The sequence below is a fragment of the Centropristis striata genome, chromosome 20 (genome assembly GCF_030273125.1).
Source record: "Centropristis striata isolate RG_2023a ecotype Rhode Island chromosome 20, C.striata_1.0, whole genome shotgun sequence".
Classification (NCBI taxonomy): domain Eukaryota; kingdom Metazoa; phylum Chordata; class Actinopteri; order Perciformes; family Serranidae; genus Centropristis; species Centropristis striata.
This window is the reverse complement of record NC_081536.1, coordinates 4,569,364-4,585,016: the sequence shown is the minus strand read 5'-3', so window position 1 is coordinate 4,585,016 and position 15,653 is coordinate 4,569,364. Positions and strand designations below refer to the sequence as shown.

At 39.8% G+C, this 15,653-nt stretch overlaps 1 protein-coding gene across 1 annotated transcript in view; it reads left to right on the top strand.

Moving 5' to 3' along the window:
- The window catches only part of si:dkey-192p21.6 (uncharacterized protein LOC565246 homolog), a 40,960-nt gene that overhangs the window by 17,424 nt on the left and 7,883 nt on the right, over positions 1–15,653 (top strand). Inside the window, exons 11-15 of the mRNA XM_059359087.1 lie at positions 33–145; positions 7,054–7,175; positions 8,358–8,481; positions 8,578–8,664; positions 11,577–11,654. Of these exons, the coding sequence (XP_059215070.1) occupies positions 33–145; positions 7,054–7,175; positions 8,358–8,481; positions 8,578–8,664; positions 11,577–11,654 (524 nt within the window). The remainder of the gene's footprint in view (positions 1–32; positions 146–7,053; positions 7,176–8,357; positions 8,482–8,577; positions 8,665–11,576; positions 11,655–15,653) is intronic.

Below are 15,653 nucleotides of genomic sequence, written 5' to 3'. Positions count from 1 at the left end.
GTTGATGCTGTGTGTTGTTGGCTGTGTTCCAGTGTCCTGGTCCTGGCTGAGGATCCCTGGAGTGCTCCAGCGTCTGGGCTTCACCTACTTTGTTCTGTCCCTCCTGCAGACTTTCTGGGGCCAGAAAGAAATCCCAGTGAGAGCGGTGAGCAGCTCTGTCAAATCCACTTTAGTTTGTCACTGCACACCAGGGGAAAAAAAGAAAAAGTCCAGCCTGGAACAACACATTTATAAACAACTGATTCACTTCGTGCACCTTTGAGTCCTGGGTCCATTTTTGTCATTTGGTGTTTTTATGCCTCTGATAGCTGCCAGTGATAGCTGTGACCGGAGGCATCATGTGTTTCAGGTTTTCTGTCCATCCCACTCTCATGGACACAATATCTCGGGAAAGCCTGAAGGGATTTTTTTCAAATTTGGCACAAACAGCCACTTGGACTAAAGAATGAGCTGCTTAGATTTTGGAGGTCAAAGATTCAAAGTTACAAAACACATTTTTGGCCGGAACTTAAGAAGACGCATAAAGATGAAGATTTCCTTTTATTAGTCCCAGAACGGGGAAATTTCAAGAAATACAGCAGCAAAGGGGATAGGAAAAAAACCTCAGCAATAAATAGTAAACAGCAGTATAAACTAGAAATATAAGAGGTATTAGCAAATAAACAAGTAAAACATGTTAGCATTAACAATTTACAGTATAAACAAGTAGAAATATAAAAAGAATGAACAATTAAGACAAAGATAAATGAAAAACTTATGAACATTATATACAATGTAGACAGTCAGCAGTTGGATATGGACCATAGACTACTGCACATATGAATTAAATTATAGAAATATTGTACAGTGTTTATGGTGCAGTGCTGGTTGTAACATGCTGATTATGTCAAAAATTAACACAAATGCTTAATAGGATAAAATGATAAAGTGATGACATTTTATATTCCAAAGGTGGTCAATGGTCAACTTCACTGTCAGTACTAATAGAAGGGGAGATTGTGTAACATGATGAGCTAGATCATAGTTGCTAAAAGTGCGGCTCGTGGGCCAATTGTGGCCTTTAGAAACATTTTGTGAGGCCCTCGAACATGCCATAAAATGCATTCATTATATTTTAATCTTTGCTGCGTGGGTTGTCTCCGGGTACTCCGACTTCCTCCCACAGTCCAAAAACATGCACTTAGGTTTAATCGGTGACTCTAAATTGCCCGTAGGTGTGAATGAGAGCGTGATTGTCTGTCTCTGTGTGTCTCTGCCCTGTGATAGTCTGGAGACCTGTCCAGGGTGTACCCCGCCTCTCACCCAATGTCAGCTAGGATCTGCCCCATTCCCCCAACACCCATTCTGATAAGAATGAATGAATGAATGAATGAATGAATGTCCATTTCAGCACTTTCACTTTCAGTAGCTTACTTTTTATACACTACCCAGCTACTATGTCACTGTGTCAATCCATCATTGGAAACTGTTTGGAAAAAGTTTGGGCACTTTCAAAACATACTGGCAGGTGATTGGATTCACCATCTGTCAATCACTGTCAATCACAGGCTGCCGAGGCCGAATAAGAGAAAAGCAAAAACATCTTTTCCATCGAGAAAAATCCTCCGTTCTTTACTTTTCTTCCAATGGAGATAATACTCTGCACTTCTGCTAAGACAGATGCTACTGCATCATCTATGCTACCTTCTTTGAGAGCTGCCATTGTTGTCCTGAACAAACCGTTTCCTCTCCGTGTCATCACACAAACCGAACCCCCTTTAGCTGTCATGAGCCCCTCACAAGATGCTGATTGGTCCAGACACAAACACGTTTTTTGACGCCTGACATGATGGATTTTCTTGTGATATGTGATCCCTTTATTCTGGAATGGCAGTTCAATTCTCGCCATATCACAAGATCATGCAAGTAGGAGTGCATATTTCACATTTGGTTGGGTACTGAATTGGTGACACTCATCTTTGGTGCCCACCTTGAAACTGGTGGTTGCATTGATCGTCTTTGCTGGCAGGTTGAAGATGCGTGTATGAAGCCACCACGTTTTAGAATTTGTAGCTTCTTTCCAGAAACTACCATATTTGAAGCATTGTGTACACTGTCACTGTTACAACTCTTGGTTCTGTTCTCGTTTTATGTTATAGTTTGCCAAAAGCTCACTGGTTGTTCTGATAAAGTTCTCTATCACTTCTCTGTATTCCTCTGTAAAAAATAATCTCTGAGTGAAATCTGCATGTGTTTCAGTAGAAATTCTTCACTGGAATCATACATGTAATTTAAGCAGTGGTGGAAAAAGTATTCAGATCCCTTACTTCAATAAAAGTACTAATACTACACTGTGAAATTACTCCACTACAAGTAAAATTCCTTCTTTCAAAACTTTCTTAAGTTCATGTACATAAGTATCAGCATCAAAATGTACTTAAAGTATCAAAAGTAAAAGTACTCGTTATGCAGAATGGACCCACTCAGATTGTTAAATATATTCCAATATATTATTGGATTATTATTTTTTATATTTTTATGTAAGCAAAGTGTACTTTTCTCAAGATAGGGCCAATTAATACTTAATATACTATTATGAGGTTTAAATGAATAAAAAAGTCTAATCACTTTTAATTGATCATGCTTTTATGTTAAATCTCGACCTGCAAAGTAATTAAAGTTGTCGGCTAAATGGAGTGGAGTAAAAAGTACAATATTTGCCTCAAAATGTAGTGGAGTAGAAACAAAAGTAACCTAAAAAGGAATTACTCAAGTAAAGTACAAGTACGTCAAAATTGTACTCAAGTCCAGTACTTGAGTAAATGTACTTAGTTACATTCCACCACTTAATTTAAGTGATAACTTCCATATTGCCAAAAAATACACTAAATACATTTTATTAAGTTTCTTCAAAGTCTTCACAACATATAGTATATGAGTCTGGACAGATGTAAACTGTAACCTTGACTGGCGGAGGCACAAAACCACAAAGTGCGAATTCTAGTTCTTTTTTTTTTTGCGATCAATTATTTTTATTTTCAAAAGAGAAGGGCATGAAACAAGACAAATACAGTAATACAACAAGTAGTATTCACTTCCCTTTACCCACCCACCCCTCCCAGGTTAGCGACATCCCCCCTCCCTCGATATCCCAAAAAGATCTTCTACATTAGATACAGCATACATCACATAGTACATAAGTCATATCAATGTCCTATATGCCAAAGTAAGTATATGAAAATAAACAAAAAATTACATATATTTCAAGTAAAAATGTCTTTCTCAACTCAGTAAATCTTTAACCATTGCCACTGCAGAGGTCCAGGTTTGGATTGTTTTCTGACTAGCTCTATGCATTTTTGCCACAGACAACTCCATATAGAGTATGTTCAAAAATGATTGTAACCACTGGGTGCGTGTGAGTGTGTGGGGGGGCTTCCAGCGCAAGGCCAGCATTTTCCTAGCTGCAGTCAGCCCCGCTAATAGAGTGCGGGTCCGAGCAGAGGACAGGTTCAAAGATGAGGTGTCATTTAGAAGTAGTATTTTAGGAGAACATGGTATGTCTACCTCCAATAGGCCTGATAAAGTGGAAGATACCAACTTCCAAAAAATCGCCACATCAGAACACTCCCAGTACATATGTAAGAATGATCCTACATGACCCAGAGAACATAGATCACAAATAGGCGAATGTATGATCTTCATGAAGTACCTCTTTCTTGGTGTTAGATACATTCTATGTATGAGTTTGAAGTGTATAAGTTTATGATTAAGATTCTTTCATGTTTCGTCTAAATTGTTCCAGACAGTCAACCAACACATTTCATCACTGGTTAGATTAAGGTCGCCTGTCCATACTCGATGAACAGCCAGGGGTCCACAAGAGGATGCTAGTAAAAAAGAATAAAGAGCAGAAACTAGGCCTCTCGACCTTACTCCTACATCTACTAACTTGTGCAGCTTGTGAGTGGGGAGGAGAGTACCCCAGGGCACACCGTACGCTCGCATCGTGGACCTTAGGCGCAAATAGAGGAAAAAAGATGTACCCGGTATATCATAAGTGGCTCGTAGATCAGTAAACGATCTCAGACCCCCACCATCACAGACATCAGACAAAATGTTAACCCCTCTGTCACTCCACTCCCTGAAAAAGAAGGGCACCCTGCCAGTAAGTAGAGAGTAGTTATGGAAAATAGGGCTTTGTGCGTGCCACTTCAACATACAGCCAGTCACCTTCTCTACTGAGCGCCACACAGTCAAAAGAAACGACATAATGGGGCCTAGTTTTAATTTGGAACGCTTAATGGAGAGGCCTGAGTGTATTAAATCTTGAAGGCGGTGAGGGGAGGCTAAATGTTCTTCTATAGGTCTCCATGATAGTTGTACTTGGGGGTCCAGCCAATTGGAAAGTGGGCGTAGCACATAAGACCAAGAATAGAATTTAAAGTTAGGGACCGCAAGCCCCCCATTCCGTTTATTGCGTTGAAGAGTAGTTAGCTTAATACGTGGACGTCTCCCACCCCAGATAAACTTCGATATTATATTATGCATCTTGTCCCAATAGCCTTTAGGTGGGGGAAGAGGTATCATATTCGAATAAAAATTTACTCTAGGAAGGACGTCCATTTTAATTATGGACACACGCGTTTGTAAGGAGTTTGGGAGACGCGTCCACCTCTCCAAGCCCCCCTCCACTCGTTTCATAATACCCTGGAAATTTTTGTTAGAGATGGAGAACAAGGAGGGAAAGATATCCACGCCCAAGTATTTGAAGTTCCCAACCCCTGGTATGTGTGTTGGTAATGTGGAAGTGTCGAGAGATGAGTTAAGGGGCATCAGCGAAGATTTAGTCCAGTTAATTTTATAACCGGAGATGGAGCTAAATTCCTCAAACACCTCTAACACTATCGGAATACACGCTGGCGCATTATTTACGTATAATAGAATGTCGTCTGCGAATAATGATATATGATGTGAAGTATTACAGAAGGATATGGGCGAGAGAGAAGGGTGCCGCCTAATCGTTTCCGCCAGGGGTTCAAGGGAGAGAGCGAACAAAAGAGGGGATAGAGGGCAGCCTTGGCGGGAGCCTCTTGATACTGGGAAGGAGGAGGAATACATGTTGCCCGAAAAGACCATAGCTGAAGGATTAGAGTAGAGTGCCTTAATCATCTTAATGTAGTTATTACCAAGACCAAAAGCTTCCAAGACCAGCCAGAGATAGTTCCATTCAAGTCTATCAAAGGCTTTTTCGGCATCTAATGATAGAACAGCACATGGGGTCTCAATATCCTTAGAAAAATAGATTGTGTGGAGAAGTCTACGCAAGTTATCAGCTGCGTGGCGCGTTTTTATAAACCCAGTCTGGTCGTGATGTACTAATTTGGTCATGAGTGTCTCAATCCGTGAAGCCAGGACTTTAGCATATATTTTTATTTCTGAATTCAAAAGTGACAGGGGTCTGTGATTGCCACAGAGGGAGGGATCCTTATTTGGTTTAGGGAGAACAGTGAGAATAGCAGAATTGGTGTCCCGGTCGAATGAGCCCTTCTCCACAGCTGTATAGATCATAACCAGCATGAATTGACCTAGCTCATCCCAGAAAAACAAGTAGAATTCAGGGGGTATTCCGTCCCACCCCGGGGATTTTCCCTTTTTCATCCTCTGAATGGCCCCTTTTAGCTCTATCAGTGAAATAGGCCTTTGTAGGTTATCTGATTCCTCTTGGTTTAGGATTGGAAGATTTGCCTCCCGTATAAAATTTTTATAAATAGAAAAAAGTTTACTTTCTGTATGCACTGTAGACTGGCAGTGAAAAGGCTATACCACTAAATAGAAAAAGCAACAAACTACAGAGCGAAGGTTATAACAAATACTATGCTCCAGTGTTCATGAACTTACACTCTGATAGATGATCCAATTAAAATTGAACAGGTGGGATCTGCCATCAGTCCTGAGCATGTTCATCCAGCAAGCTATTGTCCAGCGATTGCTCCATCGTATCCATTCGCCCGATCCATATTGAGAAAATCCTCGGCTTCGGTGTTTGAGTTAAAGATTTGTTGATCCTGTCCGCGGATAAGCTTCAGTCTGGCCGGGTAAAGTAGGAAGGCTTGGAGACCTTGCTTCCTCGCTTCCTCCATAGCCGGCGAGAAAGTCCGCCGCCGCGTTACAGTGTAGCTGCTGAAGTTAGCGGAGAAGCAAATCTCTCGGTCCTGAATCTTGACAGGCGTTTTCCGTGAAGCTTGGAGTATTTTGTCCCGGTCTGTGAAGCGGAGCATTTTGCATATTAGCATACGAGGACCTCGGTTACCTGTAGCCGGAGGGCCGACGCGGTGCGCTCGCATGATTTCCATCCGTTGTTCACTCAGGTTAGGGAACCATTTCAGGAGATTTGTGGAGATATACTGGGAAGCATTGGGTCCCTCCTCGCCCTCGGGGATGCCCAAAATACGCATGTTGTCCCTCCGGTTTCTATCCTCTAAGTCCGCCAGCTTAGCCTCATAGTCCGTTAACTTAGCTTTGTTGCTCTTGGTGGTATTCTCCGTCTTGTCGACTCTTTTGCAAAGGTCGCTGTAGTCAGTACGGAGCTTAGCAACATCCCTAGTGCAACGAGACATCTCTGTTTTTATTTCGTCGAGTCTTCCATTTAATCCTGCGAATTGCGTCACCATAAACTCACGCTGTTTTTCCAAGGCCGTCTCTAGCATAGTGGTTAGCTTGTTTCCCTGCTCACCCTCGTCTTCCTCAGACGACTAGTGGTTGGGGTCAAGAGGTCTGGCGGATTTTCTAGGCTTCGGCATCTCGCAGGGTGGATGTTTAATTCTCACAGCCTGCTCAAAAGTAAATGCTAAGTCAAATAAAAAGGTAGTTTTTCATTTAAATGGGGGGGATAAGAGCAGGAGTGAAAGTGCTACGCAGCCATCCTCTCTGCAGGTCACGTGACTCCCGAATTCTAGTTCTTATTCCTGGGCCGATCATACACCAAAAATGAAGTTTGATGTGAAAAAAATAGTCATTTTTGTACCTGAAGACCATTTTACATTAACATGATTTGTGCTCTGTGTGATGCAGACTCACTGGTGGAACCCCGTCCAGGATGTGGTCCTTTATTGGCCCCAGTGGCTGATTATCATCCTGCTGGAGACTCTGTGGCTCTGCATCACGTTCCTCATGCCTGTACCCAACTGCCCCACGTAAGCAAGGCTCCCTCTGTAACATACCTGACCCAGTCCAATCAAGTCATTAATCCACTGTAACCACATATGCTTAAAGTGTAAATGTCTCCATGCCGAGGTGATCTCCAGTTGGGGCTGTTGCGCTGCAGCAGAGGGTTTAGTGTGCACCTTGTGTTGCTGGTGTTATGAACCGCCCTGATTTATGGGCCTGTGGTGGATGCTTCAGAGGGCATAATTAGCCAATCTCAGTCTGTCATGTGCAATAAGAGGAGCGGAGGCAGAGGATCCATCTTCCTCGCTCTGTGTCTCCGGCTCAGTGCTGCTTTTTGTGTGTTTTTCCTGAATTTCTGTGACCCTGCATGGCATCAGTGTTAGAATAGTCAAAATGGTAGCACTTATTTCTTTATCAACATCTGATTGGTTTTTATTTTTTAGTGGAATTTGAGAGCACAGATCTCATACATAGCTTAAAGCTGTCAGATAGAAAACCAGCCTCATGTTCCGAAAATTCATTTTTGGAGACGTATATTTTGTTTTATTATGTTTTAAATCCCTCCTTTTTTAAATTATTTTGTTTGTTTGTTTGTTTTGTTTGTTTTATTAAAGGATCCCCATTAGCTTGTGCCATGGCAGTTCGCTAGTCTTCCTGGGGTCCACATTCCAACAAGTAATACTCAACAGTCCTACAACAACTTTAACAGTAAAAATACATTCCAAAATACATTAGAAAAGTGCAGCACAAAAGTTCATTACAAAATGCAGCACAAATTTAAAAGACAGTTTGTAGAATCAAACCATTGAATTATAGCCATTTGGATTAAATGTTTAGGAATAATTGGTCAAATGCATTTGATCAGAAAACAAATAAAATACAAAAAAAACAAAACAATACAGCTTTAACCAGTATCATTGATTGTAATCCTGGACATCATGAATCCAGGCAAACATCGCTTCTATAAAAAGTAGCGTCCTTTCAACCAAAATAAGCGAAAAAAATTTAAATAAACCCCCCCAAAAAAATATAACAAGCCCAGCACCTAACATTAACCACTGACAAAGTACATCTTTAATTTCTTTTTGAAGGATATTTTGCTTTTTTCTTGACGGATATCAAGTGGTAAATCATTCCATATATTTTGTCACTTTTTCAAACCTATAAATTGTCTTTAATGCTGATTATACTGTATTGTTTGCTCTCAGAGGGTATTTGGGAGCTGGTGGAATCGGTGATAACGGTCTTTACCCAAACTGCACTGGAGGCGCAGCAGGATACGTTGATAGATGGATGTTTGGTGATAATATGTTCAGATACCCCACATGCAGAGTAAGATCTTTCATTCATTATTCTATCTATCTATCTTTAAACCTTGCAGGTGTTATTAAAACAACCTTTCTGGTCCTTTTTATCTTGCTTTTCCAGGAAATGTATCGCACTACGCAGCCCTTTGACCCAGAGGGGCTTCTGGGTACAATCAACTCGGTTGTCATGGGATTCCTGGGGATGCAGGTGAGAGGAATCATTTATTTCTTCTGTGTGATTCAACAAGTGATACAAAAGTATTTTTAATAGTTCAGAGTTTAGAGTTAAGTGTCCGTATTTGTCTGTTGTCTTTATTAAGTTCCATATTTCCTATTGCTAGAATAGAGAAGTGCATGGTAGTGTAAGTTTAGTTTAGTTTTAAAGTTATTTGTTGAATGAAGGCTAATTAAAGGGTCATTTCACTCTTTAATTGCTTTTATGATATCTGACATTTCATATGTGAAGCTTAAACAATTTTAACTTTACATTTGAAAAACTGCAGTTCAATAATCTGTCTTTGCAGGAACAGTCAGTTAGTATAAATCACAGACTTTGCCAAGAAACATATGTTGGTCTTGTGTTACATAATTGTCTAGTTTTCATTATTTCAAAGAAACAAAATTCGATTCACATCCATTGTACTTAGTCTGGGAGAAAATACTGTGTTTTTCTGTGATTTCAGTGAACTTCCCAATATGTGCTTGTAATACTGGCCTCTAATTGGCTGAGAGTAGCTTTTGTTATTCATATTGAACCAGATTTGTTCAGTGAATGCTCACTGATCAAATGCAGAAAAGATATATAAGATTTATAATCAGTTGTTTAGAAACCAAAACCAATTAAAACCATGAGTAGCTTTGACATTTAAGACTACACTGTAAACAATTGTCTTGTAAATTAACAGTAAAATACTGGCAGCAGGGTTGCCAGCATTCTTCTGTTAATTTTACAGTTCACTTACTGTTATCTACTTTACAGTTTGTGACTGTGATAAAACCACATACTGAATTACAGAACAATCCTGTATCTCCTTGATTTGACAGTAAAATACTGATACTGCAAACATCATCTAACAAATAAAAGTAGTAGTTCAACTTATCCTGTGATTTGCTCAAGAAATGCAGGATTAAAATGGATGTTCCAAGAAAGGGAAGACCAGAGTTGGCTGAATGTCTCCTCTAGAAATACAGCAGCTTTCCGTATTTTCTCAGCCTCTCTGCTGTTGATTCTACCATAACTCCCAGAATGCAATGCTATTCATGGTATATTACAGTATTTTATGGGAAACAGCAAACTACCTACAAATATTGCCCAGAATGCATATTTCTACAGTATAATACATTTTTAATGGAAAACAGTATGTTACTGTCACAATTTGGCTGTTTTCTTACAGGAATTTGTTATAGTGATGATTTTTTAAAGTGGAGTTGTACGAGGTACTTATCCATCAGTTTAGGGGTTTAGGTTTAACTCACAAGCAAACTAGCCACCAAGGCAGTAGTATTGAATGAATTGAATTAATTTTATTTATTTAGGACAGACAGTACAGAGCAATTAAACATTGCAACATGAAACATGAGACATGAGAAGATGGTTGTACAAACAGGCTTAGCAGAATTGCTATATTTCACCCGGCTGTCCGTGAAGAGACCTGGGTAGGCAAGATGTTTTTGTAAGATTAAAATGTCTTGTTATATTATTAAAATAGCAATTTTTGCTAAATTTAAAATGCTTTTTTGATATTATAAAACAGTGTTCAGTGGTTGGTTGGGCCGACCCTAGTAGACCAGCAACTCCTGTGTACTGCCAGGTAAAATGACTGCTTTTGAGGAGTTTAATGGTTTTGACAAGAGCATAGATGGATATGAGAGACTCAGTTCCTCCTCCAAAAGATCTGATGGATGCCAAGATAAAGCTGTGGAAATATAAGTATAGTGTACACTTAAGATCTTTTAGCTGCTCTGCCCCTCGACTCTGGAACAAACTCCCTCAGTACATCCGCTCTCTAACAACACTGTCAACCTTCAAGTCACATCTCAAAACGCACCTGTTTAGACTAGCCTACCCTAATATATTCATCATTTTTAAATTACAATTTTTCTCTGTACTGTTTTAGTGTCGTTTATTATTACTGTCATTGTTGTTTTTATTGTTCTAATTTGTAATTGTTGTTTATGATTACTGCTATTGCTGTTTTATTATTATTGTTTTGTTTTTAATTGTTTATTATAAGGTGACCTTGAGAGTCCTGAAAGGCGCCTATAAATAAAATGCATTATTATTATTATTATTACTTACGCTAATATATTCTTCAGACCTATTTTTTTAGGTGGCCAAAGAGTCTTTTGCTGCTCCCCGTCCACAGTAGAACATTACTTAGCCTGTGTGCTGTACTCCTGCCTGCACACTGGGGGTGTGCCAACTGCCATCTATTGTGAGCAATACTATGGATAACAACCTCATATAACCCCACTTCAAATCTGAACTATCCCTTTGATTTGAATTTCTTACTATTACTCCATTACAAACTAATAATCACAGTTAACTGACTGAAGACTACAGTTAACTGTGTACTTAAATGAAGGTTATGCGAAAGCCGCTTTCCCGCTTAACCGTAAGTGCACAGCTGCCCTGCTTTAATGACAAAATGTTGCCAGAAAGTGAGGAATGAGCTTTGGGTCTTTAGACCTGAGGCTCTGGTGGTGACTGTGCCACTTATAACCATTTGTGTTGTGGGAAGTAGCCACGCAAAAGCAGCCACATTGCTCAATTCCCGGTGGGCGGTTAGAGCTGAGCCCTTCAGTCAGCGAGTCTCAGACAACACGCCAGGTGTCCGCTGCCCTCCTCATGCTAATGTCCTCGGCTGAAACATATTCGTCATCACCAAATTAATCAGAGGGTGTGGAAGACTTACACCTCACATCTGGCTCAACAGGATGGGAGAAATGTGAGCGCCACGTCAGGGACACTGCACTGACACCAGCATCCCAGGCCTATTTGGTTACCCAAGGACAAATCCATGTACACAGCGGTTGTTGGTGTTTACATGGTATTTCTCATTAAATTCAGGATGGAATTGGTTGTGGTGACTGTGCTTATCTCTGTCTCCTTCTCCCCAGGCTGGGAAAATCATCATTTACTACAAGGGGATGAACATCCACATCCTCTGTCGATTCCTAGTGTGGGCCGCCATCCTGGTACGTGACATCATGTGGAGGTTTTAAACCACAGCTGGTAGAGTAAATGAGAATAAAAGTCAATTGATAATTTAAAACCAAGACAACAAATCACTTCGTCCTGCGTCTGTGACTCACACAGAGCTGAGCACTTTTATGGTCTTGCTGTTTTACTTCGCCTTCGCAGGTAAAACTCAGCGACATGTTTTTGCAGCCACTCGGGTATTAGTCATAGCCGCTGAAGCCATTCATTAGCAGGACTTTGTAGAGGACATGTGTGTGATCTCAGTACAATTAAACAACATCCATGTGTGGCTGTGTTTCCGGGCAGACATGGGTATCCAGCGCCTCAGGGGGATACACACTGTCTCTCATTGCCTCCGCGCCTCAAATGTGGTTTTAGATTAGAAGAGTTGTGCATATTACTTACAGTCTGCTGCAGCCAGAAGCATCTAATGAAGAGCATGATTAATTCATATACCTGCACACTAAGTCTCAACAAGCATTTAAAGGCAATCACACGGCAGTATGGATAAAGGCGTAAAAGAGAAATAGATTAAAGTCCATTCAGAATAAAAAGGCCCATTTATTCATAAATCTGCTCATAGGTCATATTTGTTTTGGATCTGTGTTCATTCTGGGTGGTCTCAAAACACAAGAAGAAGCAAGCTGGCCTTTCTTTCATTTAGAGGGGGAATGAGTCCCACAGGGAGAAGCCAAGTGTTACACGAGAAGGCCCGTTTTGCATTTCTAAACCTGCGACAGAAGGCTGTTATTCTGCTCTAACGAGATTGACAGATATCCATGTAGAAACGTCAGGCTGGGGCTGTTTGTACGTACTTACAGTGAGATGCTTCACAGATGTAGCTGGTTTTGCAAAACAGGGTTAGTGGGAGCCTGCATGCTGTGGAGGCAGACATCCTGAACTGGCATCGCTGTGACCTGAAGCGATGACGGAGCTGGAGGAGCTGGCCGCCTCACTCAGCCTTTGAAATCAAACTGTGCAGGATGAAAAGAAAGGGCCGGTAGACGCAGTCGGAGGAAATCACAGACACAGATCCCATTAGTTTTAAGCCATGTCATTGTTGCAGATTTCTTTGCCTTTTCTGTTATTTCAGGTTCCTGCAGACTGGCATGTGTAACTGATTGACCAATTTGATTAAACCACACTGAAGGTTTTTAAACTAAGTAAACAATTCCATCCATTAACTGTGTTTTATCAGGACTACAGGCGTCCATTGAAGTTTATTGTTGTAGCCTAATATCACATGCAATATTTTAATGGAGTTTTCAGGCCAACAGTAGTCATTGTTCCTCTTTCAGCAGGTACTAAATCCACTAAAAATCTGTGAAGCTGCATTTAGGCAGAGCAGGAACTAAATACAGACATCAGCATGCTGTTCATGTTAACATGCTAAAGTTTGTAAGCAAGTATGTTTACCAGGTTCCTCATTATAGTATCCATTCTTCACTTAGCTCTAAACACAAACGAAGTACAGCTGAACTGATGGGAACGTCAATAGTTTAGCAGATATTTGGTCATAAGGGTTCCTTAAACCAGTTTAAGAGTCATGTTTCAAAGTAAATTTGGTATAGCATAAACCCCTCCCAGATATCATCAATCAATCAATCAATATCCTTTATTTAACCAGGTAAAATTCATTGAGATTAAAATCTCTTTTTCAAGAATGACCTAGCCAAGAAGGCAGCACCATGATAAAATAAGAACAATCAACCACAATTCTCATACACCACATTCAACATAAATTAAAGTACATACAAGATCAGGGACAAGACTATATGAAGATTGAAATGAGTACAGTTAAAAATTAAATAAATAAACTGGTCACAGATGAATGAATAAACCCGGTCGTTATCAGAAAATAGTTTTACAAACAATCATAAGATCTGTTTCTCTGCATTTATTTGAACAGACAGTAATGCAAGTATCAAAAGATGGACAATCAGCTTTTCAACTTTTCCCCACTAGTGTTCCCATGTGAAATTATTGCTGGTGTTCCTGGCACAGAGTCAGCTGGATAGCTTTCCGTTTTCCTCAGAGGTACCAACAACACCGGACACATTATATCAGTGGTGGAATGTAACTAAGTACATTTACTCATGTACCGTACTTAAGTACAATTTTGAGATATTTGTACTTTATTTGAGTATTTCCATTTTATGTTACTTTATACTCTTACTTCACTACATTTTGAGGAAAATATTGTACTTTTTACTCCACTATATTTAGATGGCAGTTTTAGTTACTTTTCAAGATTTAACATAAAAACATAATTAATATGAAATGTTTGCTAACATGTTTTAAATTGAACATCATAAGAGTATACTAAGTTGTTAAAATGAGCCCTACCTTGGGAAAATTAAAGCGGTCCGTACATAAATGCATCAAAAATAATAACCCAACAATATATTTTTAGAATATATAAAACAATCCAAGTGGGTCCATTCTGCATAAAAAGTACTTTTACTTTTGATACTTTTAAGTACATTTTGATGCTGATACTTCTGTACTTTTACTTTGAAATTAAGTTTTGAATGCAGGACTTTTACTTGTAGTGGAGTATTTTCACAGTGTTGTATCAGTACTTTTACTTAAGAAAGGGATCTGAATACTTTTTCCACCACTGCACTACATATGTTTCCAAACAAACCGCATAACAGAGATGGTGACAATGTATTTTTTGTCCAGTGATTTATATATGACTATATAAGTAGCCTGGCTACTGTCAAAAGCAAGAAACAACTATAAGAATCCCAGTTTGAACTAAAAGCCCAAATCTCAATGTTATGATAAAGGCAAAGTAGAAAACTTGGAAGTGTTAATAAGAAGGTAGGTTTTATTACTTGCTGATCTAGCATTGGCAGAGAGGATGTTTTTTTTTATCACTCCTCCTCTTTACCTTCAGCCAGGCTTTCAACAATTCTGTATAGTGATAACTTAAAGCAAAAAAATGTCTATCGCCTCTTTAATGCAGTAAATCCAATATGAGAAGTCCAGTAGTGCGAGGAATGGGTCTTTGAGAACCTGGAAGAATCCTGCTTGTTTATGTTCGAATCAATTGAAATTCTGTTGTGAGAATTTAATGTCATTAACCTCAATTCCTTAAATGACAAATCTCCCCATTATGTCTCCTGGTGTTGAATCTTATTGACTATCATTGTGGAGCGAGTGACTGGAGGGAGGTGAAATAAATTAGATCCATTTGGCTTCTCCCAGAGGCACAGAGTGATAAAGTAACACATGAGGAAATAAATAAACATTAGGGTTTTATGTTTTTCCACTGTATCTCATCGTGCACCGGTGATGTGGACGCTACTCAAGATTATGATGTCGGAGATATTCACGATCATGTGTTTATATCGATATTGATGCAGGGACTTTAAATCCTGGTTAACTAAAATAGAAAACAACAACAAAATAGATTTTCTCACATTGCAATGGTTGCCAGAGAGAGCTGGCTTTTTGTATTGATTCTGGCAAGAGATAGAGAGCCTGGTTACAGTAACAATACAACATATAATCACCCCACGTGTTCTACTGTTTTGTTTTGGTTCCTTCTTTAATTTCAGCTGCTTAATCTAGTAAAATTAGTTTTAGTGATTGGCCTGCTCTTCATATTGACTTTTCTAATGGGATTTCAGAGCTGAACAGCCTCTTGTTACAGACATGTGCTCTTGACATTAGCAGGTCTCCTCGTGGAGGAGGGAGCTCATTTCTGCAGGCACCCAACCACAGGATTGATATTATGCACAGGAGGTTCAGAAAGAACCAGAAAGTGTTGATACAGTAAATGACAAGGCAGCCAGGTTTTACACCACAGTTCACTGTAGTGTGATTTCTGTGGCGGATTGATATTCAGGGGCGGCCATGCATCTTCCTCCTAATAAACAACAGCCCCTGTTAATTAAAGTCCAACGATCAGGCTGCAGAAGTGAGAGATTGAAATTGAGCGATTGCCCCACATACCAGCCCCGTCCCACATCCTGCTGCCTGGATAG